The sequence below is a fragment of the Pezoporus flaviventris genome, unplaced genomic scaffold (assembly GCF_033815535.1).
Source record: "Pezoporus flaviventris isolate CSIRO_AGI_PZ_B2104156 unplaced genomic scaffold, CSIRO_AGI_Pfla_v1 ptg000045l, whole genome shotgun sequence".
Taxonomy (NCBI): domain Eukaryota; kingdom Metazoa; phylum Chordata; class Aves; order Psittaciformes; family Psittacidae; genus Pezoporus; species Pezoporus flaviventris.
The window spans coordinates 31,450,343-31,478,129 of record NW_026892593.1 but is presented as its reverse complement, the minus strand read 5'-3'; the positions used below and the strand labels follow the sequence as shown (position 1 = coordinate 31,478,129).

The window sequence follows — 27,787 nt, the reverse complement described above, 5'->3', positions numbered from 1 at the left end:
GCATCTGAACAGCTGTCTGCTCCCTGTGGCTAAGCATTCAAATCCTATCACTTTCAATCCAACCATGCCCCTCCTGATGCTGGAAGAATAATCAATAAAAAAATCCATACTTTGGTAATCTCATCCAATAAGAAAAATATTTATGCACCCAGAAAAAATACTATTAGTGGGATAGTAAACAGTTCCGCTTGTACAGCAAAACCCCTTTAATAAATCTGGAAAGCTTAAAGAAAAGGACAAATCAGGCTCAATCAATCATGGAATAGCGAAGAACAAGGCATGACTGCAAGGCAAAACAGTCCTGTACTTCATAGGCACTACCCTGTTTCAGCACCTGCTGCTCAGATAGAACTCCCAATCACACTGGGCAAAGGTGATTTAAAACCACATCCATAGATTTTGAGAGGGAAAAAAATATCAAGTTTTATTCCAACTGACTTGTAGGAAATAGTGAGCTGAATTTTGTTCTTTCGCTCTCCTGTTATTGAGCTGTCCCTGTAAAAACAATTAACTGTGGCAAATTACAAAATATGATCCCTGAACAAGCAAATTTCCTGTGGCGTCCCAGATTGTCACAGGACACGATGAACAACTCGAGCTACATCCTGCAATATCAGATGGCGTATCACCTCCACTGAGAAGCCAAACACGGAAGCAGAAAGTTGTTGTACAAGTCTTTATTCACCTCTTGCCTTTTTCTTTCCCCCTAATCAAAACCAAGAAAGATTTAACACCAGGAGAAAAGAGGCCTTTGTGCAGCTCTCCTCATCAGATCGACTTGGGATTGCAAGATCATTCTTTCACAAACGTGTGGTGTTGTGACTACTTTGCTTTCATAAGAATTCTTTGATGAATTCTTTTCATTTAGATTTTAGTCAGCTGACTATTGCATCTACATGGTTTTATTACACTTATTTTTCTTTCCTGGAAGCCACACCTATAAATAACATTTACAGGTATTGTAAACGTATAAATGTTTTACAATTGCCAGGTTTAGTTTAGGTCTACAAGAAATAAAGGACTTGAAAAAGCAACTACCTCTTATGACAGAGGATGTGTGGAAGGAAAAGAAAAGGGAAAAGGAAACTGGCCATTGACTCATTACTGTGAGTAACAGCACTGAACTTACAGAAGCACAAACGACATACAATGACACAGAAACTCCATTCTTGGAGTGACTCCATTTTTGCTCCTGTGGCGGCTAAAATGAAGGAGGGAGGGCACAGCACACGAAGTCTTGGTTTGAAGGAGATACCAGCTAACTGTGCACTAGGAGACATTGCCATACATAAAGGCTACTATAACAAGTAAAGGAGGATACATACAGACAGACACACGTGTGCATAGACACGGAGGCAGGAAAGAGAGGACTATACCCAGGACTCGCTTGCAGGCAGAGGAAGGAAGCGGGGTAAGAGAGGCAGCTGTCAGCCCGGGCAGAGCGGGGGCAGGCTGTACCTTTCAGCCGCAGGTACTTGACCTGGCTCGGCCGCTGCTGCAGCTCCTGCAGGACGCTGGAGCGGACGCTGCCCGAAGAGGGTGCGGCCGCCTCGGCGGCGCTGTACAGCTCGGTGAGCAGTCCGCTCACCAGCGACGAGGTGCGGCTGGACCGACCGCTGCCAGCACCTTCCTCGTCCTCATCCTCCTCTTCCTCCTCGGCCAGGCTGTCAGCGCTGCTGCCCGCCCTGCCGCCCGGGCCGGACTCACCCGCCTCCATCTTCCGCAACCCCCACAGCGCGGCGCCACCGCCGGCAGCGCCGAGTTCCGGGTTCGGCTGGGCCCGTTCCACAGCGGGATGCGGGAGGGAGGGCGGGCGGCGGGAAGAGCGGGAGAGCCCCGGCCGACAGGACTCTCCCGTGCGGGCAAGAGCGCCGCTCTCAGCTCGACTCCCTCCCTGCGTACGGCGCAGTGTGGTAGCGGCCGGCGGCGGGCGCGGGAGGAGGTGTTGCACCTGCTGAGGGGCGGAGCGGGGCGGGCGGTGGTGCCTCTCCTCACGGCGGTGGGTCTGCACGCCGGTCGCCGCCGGGCACGGGCCTCGACGCGGCTGCCGCAAAGGCCACCCTAGTCCTGCCGGCTGTCCCGCTCTTGCTCCGTCGCCGGTGCGCGGGGCAGCCCCGAGTGGCGGCCTGGTTCTGTTAACGTAGCTTCAGTAACGTACGGCTGCAGTTGTGCGAAGTCACCGTAACACAACATGGGCGTCGGGACTGACGGTGGGGTTCGTACGGGTTGGCTGCCTGGGGGAGCTGTGTCTCCGCCACACCTTGCTGTGCCCCGCAGCCTGTGCGCGGCGCTGAGCCCACGGTAACGCCGCTCAGCTCCCTCCCCCGGCCTACCCCCCAACGCACCGCCCGCCAGCATCACGGCAGCACCGCTCCTGCTCCCGGCCTCACGGCGTCTGCAGAGCCCAGCGCTGCCCGCGCCCCCACCATGCCCCTTGTCTGCTTCTGCTTTCTGTTCCTCCTCAGCGCTGATGAAACATTTCCCTGCAAGCCGAGAATTGTCTGGGACACACGAAGGGCATGGCAGCCAGGCGGGGCCAGACCGCTGGGGCCAGCTCTGCGGCCTCGGCTAATTAAAGTCAGGAATTCTGCACTAAAACAGTGTTTTACAGCTAAGAACATCCCTCCCGGAGCAGCTGAGGGAGAGCGGAGAGAGGGACCGGGGACCCCCCCGCTTCCATGGCAACGGCTTCCCGGGGGGCGGGGCCACGCCGAAGGGGGCGGGGCCAGGAGGAGGCGGGGAGCAGGCGGGACTGGTCCCTGCCGCGGCCGCCTCCCGGGCCACGTGACACCGCCCCTCCATTCCCCCCCCCCCCCCCCGCCGCGCTCCCCGGTCATACGCCGGGGCGGGCCCGCGCTCTGCTGCTCGGGGCTCCGCTTTCGGTCCTGCCCGTGGCTCCGAGCGGCGCCGGCTCCTCCTGTTCCTCTGCTCGTGCGCCTCTGCTGCTGCGCCATGTCCCCTGCCGCGGCCGCCCAAGGGCTGGCTCTGGCTGCGCTGCTGATGCTGAGCCCGGCGGGGGCAGCGCGGCAGGTGCGGAGGCCCAACGTGGTGCTCATCCTCACCGACGACCAGGACGTCTGCCTGGGCGGAATGGTAACCCCGCGGCTCCCCGCCTTCCTCCGCCGGCCCGTCCTTGGGGGGGGTGCGGAGCTGGGCGTTGGGGCCGGTGGGCGCGTTGCGGGCGGCCTTGCCCTCGCTGAGGGGGTGCTCGCCCGCGGACGTTGCCCAGTCTCGCTGTGGGCTGGGGGTACCGTTAGGGCGTACAGAGGGCCTGGTGCGAGGAGCGGGTCGCTCCCGCCGCTGAGGAGGGGCGGCCTGGGCCCGGGGCGGGGGGGGGGATGAGCGGCGCAGCCCCGGCCCACCCCGCAGCCGGGGTCAGGGTCTCCGTCCGCAGCCTCAAGCCGAGTTTCCCCGGTAAGAGAGCGTCACGGTGGGCTTCCCTGGGAGAGCCAAGCGGCTCTGGGAAGCCGTAGAGGCTCGGGGTTCTCTGCAGCGGCAGGTAGTCCCGGTAACTCCCTGTGCCTCGGTGAGGGCTCAGTTGTGTAACTGCTTGGACCAGAGGAGGCCCCAGCAAGAAGGCACTGCATGGATTGCCTGGCCAGTGTCTGGAAACTGTGGTGGTGGGCCTTGCTTCGGGTACTTGTATGTCTGCCTCAGCTGCCCTACTTTACTTAGCATCCTTGCGTTTTTAGCTGATTTCCTTTTGGTCCCTTTCTTCCAGACCCCCCTAAAGAAGACTAATGCACTCATTGCACAGATGGGAATGACCTTCCTAAACGCAGTAAGTGCTTCTTGAACTTCTGAGGTGTGTGTGCATTTGTATAGTTTGTATCTTAGGTCATCTAAGGCCTCAAATCTGGTAACAGTTTTATGAAGCCTGTAAGTATGCCAGTGGGTTTTTTAAATTGAATTTCTAACTGCTTTAGGCCTCAAAATGAATATAGTTCAAGGTCGTGTTCAGAAACAGAGGGAGAGTTTCACTTCCTAAAAGTACTTTGTTGACTTCCTTAAGCTGTAAAGTAAAATTGCGTAGTCAGAGTATTTTTATTACTGCGAAGCATTAGAAGAAGCTACTTAACTTTAAGCTTCATGAATGCTGAAAACCCACTACACTCTTCATATTCTAATGTATTTTCGTGGCTAAAATAATGGAGCGCGTAAACTGGCAATCAGTATTTTAATGGGTACTTGCTACTGTATAAGAACCACATCTAATCGGGAGAGGGGGGTTGAAGGGCATATGCTGCAGAAACCTAAAAGCAGCTTCATGTGCAGTATTTCACTAGTGAAGATACTTGGGATGTCCAGAAAAATACTTGTGTGTCCAGAAAAAAATGTGCTTTAATGTTGGTGAACATTTTGATCAGCCTATTAGCTGTTATTTCAAAGCTAGAAATTTTGAGGGAAAAATTGTTTTACAATGTTAATCTTGTATTACTTCATCTTGTCTTTCCAGTACGTTCCCAGTGCACTCTGCTGTCCCAGTCGGGCTAGCATTTTAACAGGAAAATACCCACATAATCATCATGTTGTCAATAACACTCTGGAAGGAAACTGTAGCAGCAAGTTATGGCAGAAGATTCAGGAGCCATATACTTTCCCAGCTCTGCTCAAAACTATGTGTGGCTATCAAACGTTCTTTGCTGGAAAGTATTTGAATGAGGTATTTTTTTGTGCTTGCTTTTTTTTATACTGTGAGTCAGTTAATTTCTATTGTCTACCTTTAAAGCTTCATATGGTTTTTATATTTATAGCTGAATGCAGATCCCCAAAACATTTAAAGTGGTATAGTTGGATGAATAGCTCTCTTTGCTGAGGAGGCATAAATATGATGCAAAGTTCAAATCTTTAACTTAACTTGGTTAAAATCAGGTCCTGTAAGTGCCTGAATGTTTTTAAAAGTTGATTTTAAAAGGGTGATGGAATCTAGACTTTTTTTAATGTGTTCAGATGCTGAAACCTCTAAGATCAGGTATTCCTTTTGCGTGATGAAGTTGTATTTGGAGCTAGACGAGTTACAGGCTCTTTACAGTATTATTTTCCTTGCATCCCTTGCTGGAAAATGTTGGTGGTATAATACGATGGAACGTGAATATTTATAGCCAGACACAAATTTATTCCTGCTGATATTACTGAGGCAGTGAGGAAAAGGAAAACTTTCTCTGGCTTCCTCTGAGTATCCCTTGACTGTGTACTCTCCTGTCCCTGCAGTTAAGCAAGCTGTGTAGAAGGGAGAGAGCAGCCCTGAGGAAACCCATTGTGTTGCCCTGAGGCAGCCTCTGTCTTGAGTTTGGCATGGGTGTAGCAGCTACTTTCCCTTTTTTGGTGGCTTAAAAGCTAGTTGTTGCAGTTTATTTGGCACTGAGGTGGTAAGAGGCTTAAAGCTCCTTCCCCTCTTTTGGGGGAGGATGATGAAGCTGTCGGTCTATGCAAAACTTTCTTTAGTATCTTGTGAATTGTTATCACAAAGCCTTAGGGTCTTATCCATGTGTGTTTTTGATCACCTCTCATTGCCTGATGATGTACTCCAGGATTTCTGCATGTTTTAATGTGCGGAGTAGAACAGGAAATAAAATCTAAATTTTATTGGTGAATGCCAAGCTTTCAGTTACTGTCTCTATAGTTATTTAATCCTGGTTTCTTTAGCAGGCTACGTGCTTTTATATGCATATGTATTTTGTGTTTTTTTTTCCATTCTGAAACTGATTTCAGCTTAATGCGCTTTCTGACTAGTGTTGAATAAAGCACATGAATATGAAACATAATTTCTAGCTTTTATTCCTCATAATTGAAACTGTGAGTCATGGTCTGTTTCTTTTCAGTATGGAGCAGAGGATGCAGGGGGAGTAGGTCACGTCCCTCCTGGATGGAGTTTTTGGTATGCTTTGGTATGTGACTATTCTGTTGTTTTTAATACCTAATTTCGGTTGCTTTGTAATCCAACTCTTGCTTGAACTTTGCTGGTGATAAGAGAGCAGGCAAAGAGCATCTAAAATTTAATGCAAATTTCCTTCCCTTTTTTCCTCTGTTGCATATTGCATTCTTGGCTTTCACAAAGGCTGCTCCTGCTAAGGTGCCGGGGGGAAAGCCTGGCTTGTAAACCCACAGCACAGTAAGGCAGCACTAAAATAGGCTTTGCTGCTGGAAACCAGCTCTGAGAATTCTTGTGGTATCCTTATGACAAGTGTTTATAACCTATTAGAGAAATGCTTGCTAGCAGCTCATTTTGATTATTTCAAGTAATCAGTGTGTGTGTTACTTCGTATAAATATGCCCATTACGTTTCCACAGGAGAAGAATTCAAAGTACTACAACTATACTCTTTCAGTAAATGGCAAAGCACGAAGGCATGGTGAGAACTACAGTGTGGATTACCTGACAGATGTACTGGTAAGAAACTTTGCAACTTCTGTGTTACAGAAGCTGCTTATGACCAGATAATGCCTCATGCTGGGGGCTTAGGGAAGGGTGGGATGCTCATTTGTTAGGCTTTATTAGCTCATAAATACATGAGATGCACGTAGGCAATGACTTAAACTACTTCATTGAAGGCTGTGTCTCCTTCTAATACATTCTGTTACAGATAAACTGGGCCAAGCTTTGTGTGAAGTTTAAGCATGTAAAAATAAAGTTACAGCATGTTTTGTTTGTTCGCACGATGTGTTAGTATCTAATTGCATCAAACTGATAAACTGGAGATCTCAAAGGCTAATTGATCCTCCATGGTGTGAGAGGGCAATATATGGACCATGCAAAATCTGTAGCTGACCAGGGGAGTGTTTATCCTCTTTACCCTCTTAAGGTAAAGAGAGGTAACAAAGACATCAGATGCTTAAAGGAAAGTTCAAGTTGCTTTAGCTCTCTTGGGGCCCTGTTTAGTGAGTACTATTAGCTTGGAGATTTGGGGAACAGAAGTAGGGAGCAGGAGTGTTCCCCCCACCTGCCAAGCTGCAGCTTTAGTTTGACACCCTGTTACAGTGTAGGAGTTGGTAGTGCTGGGAGCTGGCATGCAGCGCTCGGGGAAAAGTCCTTTCTGAGAAGTCTCCTCATGTTTGTAGTCTTCCATTGAGACCCTAATGAGTTTCATTGCAGTGGGCTCTTGAACAGAGACAGCTGCTTACTGGGAACAGAACTGATGGATGTTTCTCAGGGTACTGAACAGCTGTCTGATTAAATTTAGATTTACACTGTCTAAAGCTAGATTGGAATTGATAAGCCAGAAGTGAGACTATCCCATTACTGGCATTGCACTGGGCTTTTTTGATCCTTCAGCAGCTCATAAGCATTTTGACTAAGAGGTCATTGCTGCATAAACCTCTTACTTGTGGTGTGTTAACACAAGACAGAGCAGTGAATTATGATTTTCAGTGTATTCCATTCTACTTTCTGCCTGTAGCTATCAAATATGCATTCAGCATTTCAGAGCTCATGTTTGAGTTTAATTCCTTCAATGTGTTGTTCAGTTGCTTATGCAAAGTTTCTGGGTTGCTTGATACGATGCACAAGCTTTCTTGTCCTGACACATCTTGGTACTTAAGTCTGGTACTAGGAATCTGAGCACCTGGATCTGTTTCCTGCAATCCTAACATGTTGCAGTTCAAGGTTCTATCAACATCTAAGTTGACCATCTCTAGGAGTGGACCTTTATCATTGGTTTCTGAACCAGATCTTCAAACTTTACACAGGTCTTATCCTCCATGAACTCTGTTATTTAACTTGCTTGGATGTTTGAGTTAGGAGGAAGAAAGAAGGGGGAATTTTTAATGTATAGTTTCTTCTGCAGACAGAAAAGAATATCCACAATGGGGTGTACTAATTGGGCAGGAAGGGAAAACGTTGCAAGATTTGAACGGTGAAGAGTTCACCTGCAAGTAATACCTTTGAAGCTGTAATTTCAAAGGCTGACCAAGGGAAGGCCAATATGAGACTTTCAATCTGTGGATTATGAGTGGAACTCACTTGCTAATTGAAAGTGTAATGGCTGAAACGAAAATGAAGGTGCAGTGAGGCGATGCAAGTGAGTGGAGTTTGGTACCGTCCTTACCTAGAGCTTCTGGCTTCACCAGCAGAAATGTGGCACCCCTTATAGATAAGGAGATTGCTGCAGAAAGAGCATATGCTATAGGCAATGGGGCTGGAGGGTTTTTATTTTTCTGAACAGAAATTAAACTGCTAAATTGGGATCTGTCAGGCAGGGGATGGCATCTGAGAGACTCAGTGTGTGAAAGAAAGCTCCAGTTGTACTTGAAAGCCAAGTTTAGGTGGGTTTTGTTAATACTCAGAATAGCACAAACTTTTGAGTTTAAAGTAGAAAGCTGTTCAGAGATGTGGGACAAAAAAATCTGCTAACATGAACACTTGGGATTTTTTTTTTTTATCACAAGCTGCTGTTCTGGATATTTGGAGATGAGGAAGCAATAAGTTGCTGAAATAGTTTAAATGTTCTCAGTACTACCAAATTCTAAATAAGTTATGAATGTCTAGTACAGATTTTTTTAAATGCTTGCTATTTGCTTTTGGATGTATGACTTTTTGTTCTCCAACAAAACTGTTCACAGGCCAACATGTCATTGGACTTCTTGGAGTATAAATCGAATTTCGAGCCTTTCTTTATGATGATCTCAACCCCAGCCCCACACTCCCCTTGGACAGCTGCTCCACAGTATACAAAGAGCTTTCAGAATGTCAGTGCACCAAGAAACAGCAACTTTAATATTCATGGCAAGGTAAGATAGAATCTGCATAGGTTATTCTACTTGTGAGAGCAGAGACTTGCATGTTAAGCCTATTCGGGCTAATACTGTGACTGTTGGTTTGTTATGTTAATCAGCCAGTCAGGGTAAGATATGTTTGTTGTGACTGAGATATTTGCCTACCAATATCTTGTAAATAAAAAAAATGTAGTGGCAAAAATAAGGCAGTGCAATGGAGTTATGATTAATAAATAGAAGAATTAATTCCTTGTCCAATTTCCAGGCTTTTTGGATGGTCTTAGAATGTTTTGTCATTGCTCCTGGTATGGTCAGGAGCACATGTAGGTAGCATGCTACACAAAGGCTCAGGTGTGAGCCTTGTATTCCTGTATACATCTACTGTGTGGATGGGTGGTCTGTTACTTGAGCTCATGGCAGAGCTGCCCCTGAGTGACAAGCATATTGGACTTCATGAAATCATGAGCCACAGGTTCCATGGTCACTAAGGACTTTGCGAACTTCCCTTAAATTTATTGAAATAACCTGTAACCAGAATTGCTGAGCCTAATGTTACAAATTCACAGACATCCTTGTGACGGGGCAGTACTTTCCACTGCCAGTAAAGTTGCCCAAATAAGATTTAGCTCAGACTAATCCACTGTGACTTACTGTGCCAATAACTGAAAGCGCAAACAGTTAATCTGGTGAGATATTTAACTTGCAGAACTTTTGTGGGTTTGATTCAGTTTGTTTAAAACACAGAACTTGGTGTTCAATTGATTTACTCCTAACGTTAAGACTAAGACATAACATTGCCTGACTGCCTATCTGGTGCCTAGTGATAGCTCTTGTAAGGTCACTCTGACTAAGTAGTACAGGGTGAAACTTGTTTGTAGCTGAGGATTGTAGATTGCAAAATGACCATGTGCTTATCAGTGTGATATGAGAATAGGAGAGAGAGGAAAGGGCTGCAGGCACTAGCAAATACTTTAGCCCAACCTGTTAAGTTTCGAAATAGGGAGTGGGGGACAGACTTCTTTCCTCCATAAAAGGATCCCTAACTTTGTCTTAGACTCTATTACTGTAAAGTCAAACACTTTTAAAATAGTGAGCCAGGAATAACTTGACTAGCTGCAAAGTCAGCAGTGTGAAGCTCCCTAATGCGAAGCAAAGTATCTGTATATGCCTATGTAATACAAAGCAAGATGACAGACTTACTTAATATTTGGCAGCTAGTGTCTGTGGATATAGCAGTTTTACTGGGTTTCCCAACAGGAACAGACTAGCCACTGTCCTTCTTCCCAGACACAATAGCTACAATCATTAACAGTGTGTTTCTGGAACTGGTAGTGTTGTGGTCTTGAAGCCTAACTCTTCTTTGAGCTTCACTGTTCTCTAGGGCAGGCACAATACCTGCAATAGCAAAAGTATGTAAGCTCAGACCCTCAAGTCATTGATGTCGTAATGCTGGTTTGAGAGTCTTGCATTGTACAGTGTTGATTCCTGAGTGAACGTTGCCTAGCTCCCTTACACAGTATGTGAGCAAGGGGTACTAAAAGGAGCCATCTAGGAGGAGTCTGCATGAAAAACAGGAGTTAAGCTGTTGTCAGTCTGTCCAGTTATGCACACTTTAACTTCTGCTTAGGACCCTCAGCTGTGAACTACATCAAGGAGTGGGTTGCTGTCTGGTTTCCCAGGCAGGACTATTGGTAGCCCAGATGAGTGGTTTATTGAACCTGTTGTGAGAGAGAAGCTGATTAAGGTGGGTGTTAGGGATTTCTCTCACATGCACTGTTTTTCTGCAGAATTGGAGCGCAGCTGCGTTCAGATTTTGCCAGCAAGATATAGCATGCTGGCACAAGATCTCCTGAAATTTCTTTGGGAACAGGGTGTAGGGAGGCAGCAGCTTTGTGTGTAACCAGTGAAAGGGACTTAGCAGGGACTGACAGGGAAGTGGACTGGCTGCAGACTCTGAGCCAGTGTGTTCTGAAATCCACAGAGGTGTTTAGGTGCTGTTTGAAACTTCAGAGAAAGGTAGGAAGAACAAAATACTCCAGGAAAGGGGAGGATTCTACTGTCCTACATGACTTATGTGCCTGAGTTATCTAGCATGATAGGAGGGCCCCTCCTAAGTGCATGTCTTGTGAAAGGTGGCTGGTGCACAGGTGATATTGCCAGCTCCTTTGTTTTCTGGTGGGCTTCTGTAGAGTTGGGGATGGGGTTTGTGATGTCTTTCCTTTTTCCTCTCTCAAACTAGTGCTCTTGATTATGCTGTGTTTTCTTGCTGAGATAGGCTTAGTGTAGAGACTTAGTGTCTCTGCAGAGAATCTTTACAACTACTGTGGGATCTGAATCCAAGCAATTTAAAATGAACTTGACACAGTATGAAGTCTCCATGCTAAAACTGTCCTTCAGTTGGCAAGAACAGAAAACAGGGAAGTGAAGAAACTGCAGGTGACATGAGTCACTTCATTGTGCGTCCCTAAAGGCTGAGCCTGTTCAGAGTCATTTGCTTGTGACAAGAGGGAAACTGCATAAGGAGAGGCTCTGTGGGGAGGAGTGGCCAAGTAAATACAGGCTCAGGCTGAGGGTGGTGAGTGGGTCATCTCTGACCTAGTAAATGAAAAAAATTAGTCTTATAATGCTGCTTAATCATTCATTTGGACATTTTCATCAGACCTGTCTTGGGCTATGAGACTTTTATCTCTGGGTGACCCTTCCCGAGCTCCTTTCCCAAATATCTCCCTGAAGTGCTTTGAAAAGATCCACAGCTTTCTTTTCACTAAGGGCTGAGCATAGTAGAGCTGTAATATATTCTTCTCTTGCAACTTAGATTTTTAGATGAACTAAGAGAGAAAATCGGTGTCAGGTCAGTTTGATAGCATTGCATGGCTATTTAGCAGGCATCATGTGGATGTTTTCCACTAAGCAACATTTCTGCTGTAACTGGCCTAGGAAAGGTTTAAAAGTTGGTACTTCTCTCCTATGCTAATCTTTGCGTTTTTTCTTTTTATTTCTGTAGGACAAGCACTGGTTAATCCGACAAGCAAAGACTCCAATGACCAACTCTTCAATACAGTTTCTTGATGATGCTTATAGAAAGAGGTAAGAATTTTTTGTTGCTTGGGATTGCTGCTCAGAACTGTTACTGTCTTCTAAAAAAGAAAAGGTATTTTTTTAACAGGTTCTACTAAGCCTGACTGTGGATGTCAAATTGCATCTGTAGTGGTTTTCTGGCATCTGACTTGACCTTCTGCTTACTTTTTTGCAAAGAAACTTGTCATTGACTTTAGGAATATTTTGCTCCCAAATGCTGCCATCATTTATCACTAAAAAGACCGGTCATGTTCAGTGTCCCTAATGCTTCTCTTTCAGCAGACAGCAGGTTTTCATGCCCTTACCTTCTATTTCACTTGGACTCCAGAGTCTTACATAACATACATCAGATGTGATTGATTTATCTGCCAGCTAATCTGATTCATTCACCTTGGCTCTGTCTGTGGTCTTTTTATGTGAGAACACCTGACTGTCCAGGGCAGGCAGGAGCTTGGCTCCTTTTTATAAAACGGGATGTGGGGAATAGTGTGAAGATACAGCTTGTTCCCTTTTTTAAGAGAAAGAAAGGGTATTTCTTTACATGGAAACTGTAGGTTTATTTTCTTTAAAAGCTCTGAAACAGACATTAGCTTAATTTAAAGCGATAAATTCAATTTTGAGCTGTTATCAGGCATTTGCTTTCTACTTTGGAGATGGAAAACCAAGATTTTCAGGCTCTTGCTTTATGAAACATGAAGGTAAAATTATGCAGCAAAATCCTAAAGTAATTCTTGAGACAACAAGATCCGAGGATGAGTAACTCTAATTCAGCATAATGCTGGTCTGTGGAGGCTCATTACTGACTTACAGAAGCAGTCACTTGTCTCAACAGCAAACCCCATGACAAAGGAAAGAATAGCTTGTAGCTATTCAAGGCTTTAGATACAATGGAATAATGGACCCTGATATTCTGTGAGCAATACAAAATATCTGATTTAGTTTTCAAGCAGAAAAGATTCTGTATAGAAAAATTCACAGCAGTCTTGATTTTTAATGTTAAAAACTACATATAAAGAAATAACAACAAGTGACCTTGCAGGAGATAGCAGACTCTTTATCACCACGTTGCTTCAAAGTTGGTATTGACTGTCTCCAGATAAGAAGTAATCAGTATTTTGGTGTCATTCTCAGACACTACAAAATAAAATCAACAAGAACTGAAGACACACAGACTGTTTCTATCTTAACTTGCAGTCTCAAAAGTACAGTGTAGTAATCTATGAAATTTGTTTTCAGAATTTGCAAGCAAAATAATCCACTTGCAGTGCATACACTGCTGACTTGAAGCAGAATACAAATGCCCTGCCTTGCAGTCAGAATTATTCTGATTTTCTTTTTTTTTCATGCTCTAACATGAATTACTTTGTTTCTGTCTAGGTGGCAAACTCTGCTGTCTGTAGACGACCTGGTAGAGAAGCTAGTGAAGAAACTGGAGCTGAATGGAGAATTAGACAACACATACATCTTTTACACATCAGACAATGGCTTCCACACTGGTAAAAGTCTCACTGATTACTGAACATTTGTAGAAGATCCAGGAACTGTGTAACGCTTTACCCTCAGGACCACTCCAGAAAAGTGGGAACAGCAGCTGTGGAACACTGTAGACATGAGAAATACTGATCTGAGTTGCAGAAACAATTTGGAGCTGCAGTGTGGGGTGTTTGGGGATTTTATTGTTTGGTTGTGGATTTTATCATTAATCACTGCCACTGTGTCTTGGTATACATGAAATTAGGGCAGAAATGGAGGAAGGGTCCCTGTGTTCTTTAGGAAGAGTTGCCACAAAAGAATTAAATCAGTAAAAATTAAGTCTGAATTGTGCTGTACAACTAAAAATACAGTATCTAAGCTGTTATATTTTAAGATACTGCTTATACTTTTTGAAGTTGCCTATTCTTCTTGTCCACTTTTAGTGTAGTTCAGGTTAAGAACCTCTTCTGACTTTGTAAAAAAAAAAAAAAAAAAGGGCTGCTGGAAGTTATGTAACACAAACTCCTCAAAGGTAAAATCGGAAGCCATTTAACCTTTCCCATTTTCTATTGTAGGCCAGTTTTCTTTGCCAATAGACAAACGGCAGCTGTATGAGTTTGATATCAAAGTGCCATTGCTAGTTCGAGGACCAGGGATAAAACCAAATCAGACAAACAAGGTAAGAAAGAAAATATTGTTTGACAGTTATCAACTTTAGGTCGTAATTTATCCTCTTGCATATATATATGTATGTACCAGTGAAATTAAATGTATGGAGCAGCAAAGGTGCAATGACCTCCTTCTAAAAAGCTGTGTGCTCTTGCTTCAATCAGTAAATGTAATTGCAGGATACAAAAAGTAGTGAAAGGTGCGAAGTGTGAAGCTCACTTTACACAGACCCTGCCATAGCTTTTTAATGTTACAAGTTCCACTAGCCTATAAAGAAAAAATTAAGTACTCTTTAGGTGTACCTAAAATGACAAGTACTTGTAACAATGAGACTTCTGTATTTTATCTGTTGGGTTCTAGTCTTCGGAAGTAAGTTTTCCTCCTCTTGCAGATGCTTGTTGCAAATATTGATTTGGGTCCCACTATTCTGGACATCGCAGGGTATGACTTGAATAAGACCCAAATGGATGGGATGTCGCTGTTGCCGCTGCTGGTAAGTAGAGAGACGGGATAGTAACCAGCAGTTCTTGCAGGGGTTATTCTTCAAAGTGAATACTACTTCCTTCAGTAGACTCAAACAAAGAATGTCATTTTCATGTGGAGTGTTCATAGCTTAGTGAAAAAATAGGTATCTTGCTGAAATGCAGATGTGTTTTCATAAGCATCACAACTCTGTGGTCACTTTGTAAGAGAAAGCTGTGTCATCCTTTGGCTAGTCCTGCCATTTGTAAGAATTCCTGTTTTGAAGGCTCTGTTTTTTTTTCACCTTGTACTCTCCCTCCCTTTTTCCTTGGAATTTCTCAGCACAGATGCAGGAGGAGAGCAGACTGTTCTTACTAAAATCTTTGGTTTACCTCAGTTTTTGGTAGAACTAGTGTTTCCCCCTGAACTTTGAAACAATGTATGCAGTTTTATAAAGTAAACTTGACCTTTCCCATAGGTGAGCAGAAGCCTATTTAAATAAAGCTGCTTGCAGTTGATCTGTTTAGTTTTAATTAAATTCAGTCTATAAATTGAAGGCAGCTTACTTGGAAATGAAGGATCATCCAGATTTAAAACAGTGCTTTGCTTTTAAAACCTTCTATCCAAACCTTAAGCTGTTCTTTAGACAGAAGCAGGTAAAAGGCATCTAATTTAAACTCTGGTGGAATCACAACTGTGAAACTCATTGTTCTGTTGTGTGTGCCTCTGATGGTGCTGTATACTAACTTGAAACTTCCCTCTTCCTCTGTCTTTAAAATGAAGTTCCAAATAGAGCAGCTTAATCTTTTCTTATGCCAAGGGTATCTTTTTCCATTCATTGTGAGATAGCGCGATATAAACCAAGCAGCCTCACTACAGGGGTTCTTGTCTGTAATATAATTGTATCTGGCCATGTGGTTCCTATTTGATATTACTGCGGGATTCTATATTGCAGATAGTGCTTTAAACCCTCACAAGAAGGTGTACTAGTATTTTTGGAGTTGGATCCTTGTTTTCCTTCTAACCTAGAGCTAGTATTTGAAGGCTGACCCGAACTAGGGATCATGACTCAAACTGCCGTGTAAGCAGTGGGCATGGAGTATTCCTTCTCTGTCACAGTACAGTGGATACTATGACGTTTCTCTCTTGTCCTAGAGAGGAGACAGAAATGAGACATGGAGATCAGACTTCCTGGTGGAGTACCAGGGAGAAGGGTACAACGGCAGTGATCCTACCTGTCCTGGCCTAGGACCTGGAGTCACAGTAAGACAAGTTCTGTTAATGTTAGCAAATAACTACTAGGTTCAGCCTGTTTGCTATATGGGCTAACCTGGTTCTATCAGTAAGATCCCAGTGTCTTGGTGAGTAGGAGCTAGCTCTGTAGGTCCTGCCAGCATTTAGGAACTGGAGGGAGGCATGCGGCCTTGTGGAACCGATATGTCCGTGTGACCCTGCTGAACACAGCCACCCTTTCCTTTGGAATCTATAGGGCCTCGGGGCTGGAGAAATACACAGGAAAGTGTGGGCTTGGCAAAGTGGGTGGTAGCAACACCGTGATTTTTCTAAACTTCCAGAGACCTTGTTGTACAGTTGTTGTCTGTGATTGTTATTTATAAATTGTAGCTACTTCCTGAATCAAAGAGGGTTTGCTTTAAGTAAAGCATCCCATTGGTGTGGTGTTTAGTACTGTGTGTTGGGATGTTCTCCTCAGTGTATGCACATTACCCTCCCAGACAAAACGCACTTAATTGTAGTGAGGTTAATAACAAGTGTCTCAAATTTAGAAGAGCTGAGATTTTACTTAAAATCCCCAGGGGAGACTTGCATGTGTTAGACTAAGACTCTGGTGTTCATCAGCTAACTGCAGTTGGCTTGAGCTGGTGCAGGCTGTAGGAAGAAGATTGCTAGTTCATCTTTTTTTCCCCTGCTCTGAAGTTTTTGTTCACTGCTCACTTCACAGCACTGCTTCCCAGACTGTGTGTGTGAAGATTCCTATAACAATACGTACGCTTGTGTAAGGACACTGTCAACTTCCTGGGACCTGCAGTACTGTGAGTTTGATGACCGGGAGGTAAGTCTCTCTCTGTCTTGCAGACGACAACTGTTCACAGCTGCAAGCAACTGCACTCTTATCTGCTCTCAAGGCTTTCATAAAGTACTCTGAAAAGCTGACTAGCTTGCTTGCAGGATAAACAGTGAAGTATTTATCTACTGGTGAGAATGTTTGACCCAAACTGGTGAGGTTAGGGAAAAATAAAAAGAGGTGGGAAGGGGGTGAGGAAGGGACAAGAGTCTAAACTGTAACTGTTGCCTGTTGGTATGGCCTAACAGCCTCATGGGGGGCTGGGCTGGGTCCAGTTCTCTGTCCTGCCCCAATTCCATGCAGCAGAGTCTTCTGTATCACAAATGTTTTCTGTTACACTCTTACCTTTTCTGCTGTTAGGGTCAGCTGCAACTTTTTTCCTTTGGAAGAACTGAAATCCCAGGCTCATCTTTTCTCTTCCAACACTCACTTGTCTGGTGAAATAAGTTTTAAAGTTGCAACTATGAGAAAGGTCTCAGACCTTATCTTAACTTGTTTGCGTGTAAGGGACATAATCTCCCCACTTCCACATCTCACTAGTGGGTTTACAGGGCTGATCTTTACTTGTGCCCCTTTGCACACAGTTGCTCCAGAGAACACACTGAGTTTGAGGCAACAGGGTTATAAATCTAATGAACTGCAGCTAAAGGCATAAACAGTAGGTATCCCCAGTTACTGTGCCACAACACAGAACACTTTCATGACCAGCTTAAACCAGGGGAGCAAATACCACATGCTGGTTTTGGTGCTAAGATAGCAAGAAAGACTGTGTGGGAGACTTAAGATGCTGATTAGCAGACCCTGCCGTTCATTTTTCCACTTTCTGACAATTTATGGTAAAGTCAAATGAGTGTTGCAACTTTACTCATAAAAGTAGACTCCAAAGTTGATCTGATAATACACTACATGTCACCTTTTTTTTTTTCCCCAGTAATGGCTGGAGTGTTTTTTGGTTATGGAGCTCACCTGGGTCAGCTAAATTAAGACTAACAGTATTGGGAAGATGCAGCAATGTGGCTTTTAAAACCTTGCAGTGAGCCTTAGAAGAAAGCTTGCAGACAAAGGCTGGCTGGATTCATTTTTATCTATGTTAGACAGAACCCAGCCACTTTAAGTCAACATCATCTGCAGTCAGGCCTCTTACTCTAGCCACAGACAAAACCTCAGCTGAATTCTTGAGATATGTTTGAGTAATATTTGTCCCACAAAATGGTTTAGAGATTTAGTGTACCAAAAAAAAACCAAATCTGCCCTAAAATCCTCCAAACCTTTTCAAAGCACACAAAAAAACCCTTTCACAGCATGTGTATATAAAAAAGCTTGTATGAGGGTTATAGCATACTGATATTCAGTCTGTTTTCTATGCGCAGTCAAGGTACCTGTTACAGTTTGACAGCTGGAAGTACCTGATGAGCTGAGACTTAATATAATGGTGGTGCGATGGTCAGGAAACAGTGTATTTGAGATCCAATAATGAAAAGGCAGCCAGCTTAGCTATGGCCTCTTGCTGTGGTGTTACAGTCATAAGGCAGATTCCATTTATGCATTGGAAAAAAATCTGATGTGCAGTGGAGGAGTATTTCAGGCGAAAGTAAAAACTTCTCCAGTAATAGTCCTATCACACTAAACTTTACCTACACACTCTCCTGTCTTTGACCACTTAAGTGCATGGCTAAATACAGCTCATGTGTGGGAATGCTGCAGCATCATTAGGAAAAACATTTGAGACAATATGCTGTCCTTAAATGTTCTTCCCAAATAATATGATTAAAAGTTAATTAGCATTTAGGACTCAATACAGTGCAGGAACTTTCTTCTCCAGGTGTTTGTGGAAGTGTATAACTTGACTGCAGATCCACACCAGATCAACAACATTGCTAAAACAATTGATCAAGAAATCCTAGAAAAGATGAACTATCGATTAATGATGCTGCAGTCCTGTTCGGGAGCAACGTGCCGTACACCGGGTATCTTTGATCCTGGGTAAGTACTAATTGAGTTTATTTATATAATGCTTTTAAATATAACTATATGTTTTTAAATTAGGCTTTTATAGAGGGTATTTATGTTGGATTACATACTGTTGTTTGATAGAGATGCTTTCTTGCTGTTTCTGGGGTTTTTTTTAATGCTCAATCTGTATTTTAATTTAATCTACCAAATATAACTTGATAGTATTAATACTACTTCTTTAGTCTTGTCAGCCACTCCTGACTTAGAATAGCTGAAGCTTACGGCTGTGCTGAGTAGTCAGAGGCAAGTGACCTCAGGTTTGCCTGCAAACAAGGAAGAGCTCTGCAGGTTGCCCTAGGCAGCTGTTTTCCAAATACTTGATATGGTTGCTCCTGGAAATGCTCTTAACAATGAATGTTTCCTGTAAGACCTAAGCTGTATGAATTAGTCAGCTGTTGTAAGTTAACAGCACTTCTTACCTCAGAAATTGGTTGGTAATCATTTTCAGCGAAGCTTTTTAAGCACTGTTTGAAATGCCCTTACAGTTGTCCTACATAAGTTTGTAATTTGAAGCAGCAAAGCTTTCTGTTAGGATGTACCTCCTGAATACTGAATGTTATACATGCCAATATGCCGTTGGCATGTTGTAGCTAGTATTTATTTCTTTGGAGACTATCAACTCCTAAGTTGTGTGTCATTATAACTCATCTGCTATAATATGTAGAGAGGCTGCTCCTGCTGCATACCACTGAGAAAGCAACTGTTCACGTGGCCAAAGCTCTTCTGGAAGTACCTGTTTGCAGAAGAATTGGTCACTGTGTGCTCCCAGTCACTCACACATACTCTGTTCCTTCCTATAGCTACAGGTTTGACCCACGGCTCATGTTCAGCAATCATGGTGTTCGGGCTCGGAGGTTCTCTGCACGGTCTTTGTAAGGCACTTCAGAGCCTCTTGCAATTGGCTCTCACTGGCCAGTTTCTCCAGTGACTGCAGCAGGTTTGTCTCCGTACCTCTCGCTGATCACAGCTGGAAGACTTTTCATGGGCTTATTCAAACGCTGTTTGGAAGAAAAACCCTTGTCTTTAGCTGGTTGCCTTGTGCAATATGTATATCTTACAGCTGAACTCTAACTCTGAATCGTTAGACACAGCTAATCTGTCTTGCTCAGATAATTGATTAGCACCTTTGTCTTTCAAGTACCTTTTCATATCACAGGCACAGGGGTGAACCTTTGCCTATGGATCTGAACAGTTTATTTTGTTCTAAAGATCAATAAATGTGTACCTGAGTTGGGTTGGATAGACAGGTGCTATTGCACAGTAATGCTCACCCATATTCAGTGTTAAAGACTTTCTCAAAGGCTATGTTTAATTATAGATTTCCCATATCAAGCTCAAAGCTGGTGATGACAATAGCAAAAGAGTGTAGGAAGGCATTAGGCAGAGCTGTAGGATCAGACTAGTGAGTGTCTAAATATTCTCTTTCAATGAGACCACTTCAAGTGAGACCCATGAATTTTGTAGGACAGCTCTGGTAGCTTGCAAACAAGAATGTAACTTCTAAGATCCTTCTAGTGGGAAATGCTGGAATGGGTTACTGTGTACTACTGAAAAGTATCTTAGGGTTTAATATAGGCTTCCTAGTGAGTGAAAGAAGAGTGTTAAGACTAACAAATATTCAAATAAGTGTGCCTGTGTTTTGAGCCAACCCTTAAGTCTTCTATACATGAACAAAAGTAATGCTAAAGGAAAATCTACAACAGGAAAAAAAAACAAAAACCAAAAAAACCAAACCTGGGCACCACAGTAAAGCTGATCTGTCTCTAACCTCTGAATGTCTTTGTCTAACATCTTGTGTTGATTAGATTCTTGAAGGTAAATTATTCTGAAAGCAAACTAGCTATAATTAAATCGTTGCTCACTAGAAGTTAGGCTGAGAGAGCTACTTTAGGCAGTTTAAGTGCTTCCTAGAGTGTTACTTTTTGGTTGAGATGTAACTACTCAAGACCCGAGTAAGTGGCCTTGACACCAAAGGACTGCCTGCCTAGATGCCTGACTGCAGCGTGGTATCACTCGGCTTCCCTTTGGGAGGGTGATGTTGTCTCGTCATCCTTATGATTGGGCTTATCTGAACTGCAGCCATCACTTGTACCCAAACTGGAGTATCCTTCTGAATCCTGAAAAAGCACCCAAACTTGTGTCAGCATGTAACTTCTGTATAGCTATGTTGGGGAAACACCAAATTGGCTATCTTTTCCAAGACAAGTTCATGCTGCTTGTGGGCAGATCAACTGTGTTATCAAGCAAGATGATTGCTCTATTCTCAAGCAAACTGGGGCACAACCTCTTTTAGTTAGTTATTTTGGATCTTTTACCCAAATAGAGAGCATAATGATTTCAACTACTGTCACATAAAACCTTTTACTAAGTAATCATGAAGTAGGCAACAAAATATGACTCAAAACTGTGAAGCTGCATAGCCCAGTGCAGAGACCCACAAACTGGATACAAATAATGCCATAACAAGGGAAGTTGAACTTCCTTGGCTTTTAATGCTGAAGCACAGAAGTTGTCCTTCATGTAGCTTAGAGCTGCAAACTTCTGTGGTGGTCTACAGGTTAGGTTTTATACAGCTTTTTGTCTCAAATCTGACTAACTGTTTCAAATCTCTAGAGTGACCAAATATTTGAGAAAAAAAATCATCACTTGAAAGGTAACTTTTCAGCTGCAGCATCTGTATAAATGCAGAGGGGGTTGGATGTTCAGACTACTGACATGCTTTCAAATACTCAGGACTTTTTTTTTTTTCCTCCACAACTGTAGCTTTATCCTGTTTTTGTTTCTTGAGCCTTAGTATTGCCTGTCAGTATCCTTCAGACTCTGTTTTGTCTTTACAAACAAAACCAAAGTTGTTTTCATGCTTCAAGTGTTTTCTTGCACACCGAGCTAAACCTGGAGTTCATTTACATGGTGTTTTCCTCAGATAATTCTAGCAACTTAGATACGTTCTTTGTTTAAACTTAAATTCGGTAGCTGTGTGAAGGCTAAGGAGAAATACATTGATTGCTGCACATTAAACCCTGAACAGTTCTATCCAACCTAGGTCATTGTCAAGTTTCTACTTGAGTTGAGTTTCAGTGCAAGTAATGTGTATGTTGCTTCTTAATAGAAAAAATCCCAAACTTTGTTATGGGTACAGATGTGTGACTGTCTTTTCTTCAAGTGATCTTAAGCCATAACAAGAGAATTTTCTTTTGGATGATTTAATTTTTGCCTAATACCTAACATGAAAGTTGACAGAATTGATACAGACGATTTAGTATGTGTGATCAGATGTTTTACCCAAATTGGCACTTGCTTTCTGCACACACCTGTAAAGCGCTTTGTAACTACACTCAATAACTTACACGCTCCCTGTCAGAGAACCACAGTATATCTGAAATCTGTCATAAGTAATACGCACTGCATTAAACTGAAATTCAGAATGAAATCAATCAGTCCTTACTTACCCACAGTAGTGGTTCAGGCAAGCACCTGCTTCACTTCTGCTTTTGATAAAGACTCAAGACCTGTTCAGCAGAAGCACATAGTTGAAGGAAGAATGGAACCCAATGGTTGCCTGCCCCTGCTGCTAGAGCTCCTCTGCTGTTTCCATGAAGAATTACTTCCGAGTATTTTTGCAGCCTTGAATGAACAGTGTTAATTCTTATCTTTGGTGATTAAAAAAACACTGAAGGAACCTTGATTCCCAAGTAAGTGATTTTAAAACCAAATGGTCTTCCTGGAAATACCATTTCAGATGCTATTTGAGCATGGCTGTATCTGTACCTTGTTACTGAAGGCATTTGTGTTACATGAAAGGGGCTTACTGGTACAGAGTTGGGTTTAGGTAAAATGTGATTATTTTTTAAAACTCAGTAGTATCAAAGCAGAGCTCTGAACTTTAATGGTTGCATCAGGTAAAGTAGATATTATACAGGGAGAAGTACAGTTGAGAATTTTATTACATTATCCTAAACCAAAAACCATTTGATAACACTTCAGCATAAGTGAGTACAGCCAGTACATGCTTACCTAGCATCAGCCCAGTGAATTGGGCTGCTTCATTTTGCAGAATAAAGCTGTAACAGGGACAGACATGCAAAACACCCCCAAAACACCTTTTCAATCACATTAAATTTAAGACTGATTCTACAACCTAAAGACAGTATTTTATCATAATGAAACAGTTATTGTTTATTGTGATTAAATTTAATTTGTATCACTCTCTCTGTATGTGAGCATACTTTGCTGTAGCATGTTGTGAGCATACTTAACTTCTGCTGTTTTGAACGTTTGTATAGAAAGTGCCCTTCCAGAGGACCCTGTTCACTGCTGCACTTTTGGGGAAAGAAAAAATAAACTGCCTATCAAACTTCCTATCTTTGTTAGTGAACTTGAGCTAAACCTTTCCACAGGATCCAGCTGTGTTGCACTTCTGAAGACTGAATTCCTTATTATAAACCTGTTCTCTGCTTAGTGCCCTACTGAACAGTGGCCACTAGTGAACTTTTATCTGGTAACAGGGACCCTCATGTAGAGAGTTTAGCAAGACAACATGTGACTGCTTTGCACCAGGAAGAAATGCTGAGAATGAGAGAACACATTGAAACACAAGCTGTACTTGCTCATATTTCCTTGGAAACTGATGTGGTTGGATAGATGGAAAAGTTTAACAAAAGGGACAATGGAGAAACTGCTGTTCATAATTAAAACCAAGTATGTTCAGCCTCTGGGAAAGAGGAAGAAGAAAATCCAACATAAGGCTTTTTCTGAAATGGGAACTGTGAGCAACAGTGAGGTATGTGCTACTTACTCACCTCAGCCCCTGGTACAGAGTTTTAATTCCTTGATGATGGTGTGCAACTGTTTAGAAATATAACTTTTCTGAGCTATAGAGCAAGTACCTTTGATTTGGTACCTTTAACCTATGTAAGTCTGAGGCTTTCTCAAACTTCTAAAACAAGTATTTTTGCATTTCTGGTTAACCACATACTATCAGTTTCATTTCTCCTCCAGTGACATAGCAGTTGTCCATCGAGTAGAGAAAAACATGTAACAGAAGCTTGAAACAACACTGCTACCTTTCTTTTGATGCTCCAGCTTCCGAAAACCGAAGTTTACTGTAGGTCTGCAAGAAAAGGCAGCTCTGTATTGCCTAGATACACCTTCCCATCATGCTGAAACACATCACTGACAGCCCAAGTGATGCTGCCATCAGGGTCATGGAAGCTTGCCACAATGTCTCCTTTGTCATTAATGTCAAGAACAAGCTGTATTTGTGAAGGAAAATGCTGTAGAATGATAAACGAGTCACCTGTTTTAGAAAGTGTTAACACTTCATTCAAGGGGAGGAGGGTGGAGATTCCATGACTATAAAGGAAAGGCAATGCTAATATATTACATTCCAGATGTTGCTCTAGTCAGATTCAAGTGTCACTTAATCTTTGGATAATATCCACTGGACTGTGTCTAAAGCTGGCAGTCTGATCTTAACAGTACAGTGAGTGCCTGCTTGCTCAAAAAAGGTGTGGAAATTGTTTGAACTTACTCCAGCTGCCAAAAGCCACCTATTTTCTAAAAGCAGAAATAAGGAGGACTTGATGGAAAACAACTGAATCACCCACTTCAGTGTTTTTCCTGTGCAAGTTCTAGAGAAAAGGTGGCATAGAAAAAGTAGCATGGTTAATCATAACCAGCTCCACAACTCCTGCTTGGCAATCTGTAAAGGGTTTACCTGCCTTGGCAATAGCACATTGCTATAAACAATGAGCTGAGGGCTTGAAACTATGGACTCCGTCAGTACTGATTCTTCTACTTACAAATGGGACCTTGGTGTTACCACAGCAGCAAAACTGCTGTGGTTTAATATGTAAAAGAGAAATAATCCTCAGTCGAAGTTGGTATGTGCTGTATGATGGCTGGTAAATATAAAGCAATCTTTAGTGTTTCCTAGTGAAGAATAAGTTCTTTCATACTTAAAAAATTAATACTTTGCGACATTGATGGCTACTACTACACAGTGTCAAATTTACCTTTACAATGAATCTCTTCAGGAATGGATACGGTCCTAAAGCATCCAGAAAAGGAGAAAAGAAACTGGGAAAGCAAACAGTAGATATTCCAATTCTGTATAAGCCTGTGTTTGATAATCTGATGTTGTCTGGATACCCAGGGAGGTTGTCCACAAATGCTTCTTTTTTTCCTGCATTAGCTCCACTCACCCAATAGGTGCAAAAAGGGAATTCTGTATCTGAGGTACAGTGGTTGCTGCAAAATACAGCAAGTTTAAGAGCACGGAAATTACATCAGTTTGATTCATAGAAGAAATTTTTTCAAAACACAGAAAAGGACTCTGCAGGAAGTAGTAAATGCAAGAGGGACTAAACCTGAGTAATGATGATTGGTCAAATCCCTCCTCTTTCTACTAGTAACATAAACAGTACTCACTGGTTCTAGTCAAAACACCTATTCATAGAAAATGTGCCTGTTAAATGAAAACTGGTAGTAAATTTGGCTTTAGAACTTCCACGAAATAGAACACTTAAAACACTGAGTCCCCTTAAAATGGGAAAAATGAGGTGTTATGCTAATCATCATTATCATGCAGTGACACTTGTCCTTTGAGGTCTGTTGTAACTGTAATAATGTAACTAATGTAATTATCACTGGGATAATTCTAATTGAGTCTGAGGGAATTAGAGCCCCAATGTACCAGTAAAGCAGTATCCAAAACATCTGGCAGTGGGAAGAGCAACTGCTAATCTTTACATAGAATTAACCAAAATATGCAAGTCTTGCAGCAGAAAAATAGTAATTTAGACTGTTTCCAATAGCAATGCTGTGAACTGCACATCTTCAGTTTACGTTTTTAGAAAAGGAAAAACAGAAAAGAATATGAACATCCTGTCTACAAATTTATTAAAAAACATGTAATATAAACTAATATGTAAAGTTTTATATCTAGAAGATTGGTATTATCGTACTGTATGATTCTACATATGCTGGTTTCTGCTATTGATATGTAACCTTCATCAGGAGACAGTGCAATCCCATTTGCCATGTACAAGCCACTGAGCACTGTTCTTCCTGTTCTTTTTGCTGGGTCATAGACCAAGAAGTGATCAAGATGGTTTGTTTTGATTACCTGAATTAATACATCTAATTAATAAAAACTAGGCTGCCAAAATACCCGCTTTCCATTACAACAGAAAATATTCAAAAGTTGTATTAACATAAATTAGCTAAAAGCAGACTTTAGACAATGGCAAATGTCATCTTTATAAGAAAAACCAGCTCACACCACTAAAGGAGCACAAGATTTTGTTCATGTCATTTCCCAGGCTGATTGCAGCATCCTGGCAAAACCAGAGGAACGTGCAGGTTATAAAGCCCAAACTTCAAAATACATTATCCTGCAGTTCCTGCTTTAGCAAAATACTGAGGGCTGTCAGGCTTCTGCAAGCAATTATAGCTTCTTCAAATCAAACCAGAAAGCATTGATGAGTATTCTGCTAAGCAAGTAAACAGCCAATATTGTGCTTCTGATATGAGATAATTTGTCTAAATTTCTTCTGCTAAAAATCTGCAGGGCAGATTTCAATTGTACACACATAAGCCCTGTGAAGAGGAAACCGCCTGTATGTTTGTCGTTTGCACTGGCAACCCCTTGTCAAGTATGAAATACTAAATGGCAAAATGATGAACTACCAAACAGCGACTCTGACAGTTTTAAGAAACAGCAAGTGACACATAAGAGATTTCAGGTTTTTTTTTTTCCTTTAATAAACTTGGATCTCAATTCCCACCCCTTAAATGAAATGTATTTCCCTTGATTTGATTTTTCTCCTTGCTTAATTTTATCCAGTTTTGCTAGTAAAGACGAGACTCAGTGTAAACTTCCTATCTCTGACCTTGCTGAATTTCAGCTTTACAGACAGTTTGTTCTAGATAAAGTTTTGTGCAGAGGCTCTGACAACACAGAAAGATACCTTCAAGCACACCAACAATTTGCTACCTTCCATTTACAGCAGTGTAAGAGCATGCTTGCAGAGATTCCAAAGAGAAGCTAACATGCTGTAAAATTCCTGACTGCAGTGTATCACATGACAGTTTCTTTGGGTAGTCATACCGGAGGTTGATTGGTTGGTTTTTGGTTGGTTTGGGTTTTTTTTTTCCCCTGGAAAAGCAGCTTCAGAATAGCAGAGCCCATCCTCTGCCTCAGGGCTGCAGCATGCTGCTTGGCTAAAATACACAAGCACAACTGAAAAAAACTTGTCTCTTCTGTGGCCTAGTACTGCTGCCAGCACAAAAATTAACACTTAAGCTGCCTAAACAAATGGCCACAAAGATTGCCTTGTCTCAACTCACATCTGTGATGTCTTCCCCACTTGCTACTTGAATCTGTAAAATAAATCAATTTTTTCTTTGATATTTCTAATCCATTTAGGAATTTGAAAGGCAGTCCATCCACACCTAGTTAATTAACATGACCACCGACTAAAATAAGTACAAAACCACTAAGTGCTCAAAACTATTGAGATCCACACAAGCTTAAGATTTCGGATATTACAATTCCAAGTCCCATATCCTTAATTTGTCCCAGCTAAAGTCCAAGCTCCAATTACTTTCATTTGCAGGAAATATGTACAGGTTGCAGCTCAACATAAACAGATACCAAGCCTCTGACAAAAACAATTGCTTTTCTTCTATTTTTTTCAACAAACTTAAAAATATAAAGCCAATGGGCTTTCAATCAGTCCCAGTCCCCACATTCACTTGTACTGATCTCAACTGAATAAAGTGCCTTGATGTCCCCGTCTATATATAAACGTGAGGACCAGACCCAAGATCAGTCTACTTCCTCACAAAATGTAGCATCACCTTGTTCACTTGACAGCAGGAGGGATTTCTCTCCTGTCTTTGGATTAAGTTTGTACAGGTCTAAATAAGAATCCACCACAGTCAGGTTACCATCCTGATCCATTCGCACTCCATGGGGCCGGCCACATATTGGCTCATAGTCTGGAGTTCCTGAGATACAAATAGGAGGATACAACCAGGAGGTTGACAAAATGAAGATCACAAAATGCAAAGGCTAAAAAGCACTTAACTATCATCCTTGAATAAACCACATCTTTAAAAGCTTCCTTAAATGGTCTCTGAAAGTAGCTTGCAAAGGAAGTACCAGTATAATCTCAATCTAGTCATCTCTGTTCCTATTACTTAAGAAAAAATCTGCTCTGAACCTCCAAAGAAATTCATATCTCTTTTCCCAGACAATTTTAAACATGTTCGAAGAACTGGTAGGATTACTAGA

The 27,787-nt window shown here is 42.4% G+C and overlaps 2 protein-coding genes and 1 long non-coding RNA gene across 5 annotated transcripts in view; 2 read left to right on the top strand and 1 right to left on the bottom strand.

The window, feature by feature from the left end:
• Nucleotides 1-2,131, bottom strand: part of TBC1D30 (TBC1 domain family member 30) — a 56,031-nt gene extending 53,900 nt beyond the window's left edge. The window contains exon 1 of one of the 3 annotated variants that reach the window (XM_061467847.1): nucleotides 1,459-2,131. In XM_061467847.1, coding sequence (XP_061323831.1) covers nucleotides 1,459-1,717 — 259 coding nt within the window. In that variant the 5' untranslated portion in view covers nucleotides 1,718-2,131. Of the gene's footprint in view, nucleotides 1-1,325; nucleotides 1,344-1,458 lie in introns of those variants that run through there. The other 2 variants (XM_061467846.1, XM_061467851.1) reach the window with 2 other exon arrangements.
• LOC133276718 (uncharacterized) overlaps nucleotides 1-22,847 on the top strand; it is a 175,349-nt gene extending 152,502 nt beyond the window's left edge. The window contains exon 2 of the long non-coding RNA XR_009745978.1: nucleotides 22,348-22,847. This is a non-coding gene — a long non-coding RNA (uncharacterized LOC133276718). The remainder of the gene's footprint in view (nucleotides 1-22,347) is intronic.
• GNS (glucosamine (N-acetyl)-6-sulfatase) lies at nucleotides 2,915-22,847 on the top strand. The gene is made up of 14 exons (XM_061467855.1): nucleotides 2,915-3,093; nucleotides 3,722-3,781; nucleotides 4,457-4,663; nucleotides 5,823-5,888; nucleotides 6,292-6,390; nucleotides 8,559-8,726; nucleotides 11,716-11,798; nucleotides 13,167-13,285; nucleotides 13,838-13,941; nucleotides 14,323-14,424; nucleotides 15,549-15,656; nucleotides 16,354-16,464; nucleotides 18,299-18,459; nucleotides 19,290-22,847. Exons 1-14 carry the CDS (start codon nucleotides 2,953-2,955, stop codon nucleotides 19,363-19,365), a joined length of 1,605 nt encoding a protein of 534 aa, XP_061323839.1. The 5' UTR covers nucleotides 2,915-2,952; the 3' UTR covers nucleotides 19,366-22,847.
• Nucleotides 22,848-27,787: the final 4,940 nt, after the last annotated feature.

Bases quoted from the DNA above. Each gene is read 5' to 3' on its own strand.
- GNS (XM_061467855.1), top strand. From the start codon at position 2,953: ATGTCCCCTGCCGCGGCCGCCCAAGGGCTGGCTCTGGCTGCGCTGCTG. The intron at 4,664-5,822 runs GTATTTTTTTGT...GTTTCTTTTCAG, and splicing joins CTGGAAAGTATTTGAATGAG to TATGGAGCAGAGGATGCAGG. The intron at 13,286-13,837 runs GTAAAAGTCTCA...TTTCTATTGTAG, and splicing joins AGACAATGGCTTCCACACTG to GCCAGTTTTCTTTGCCAATA.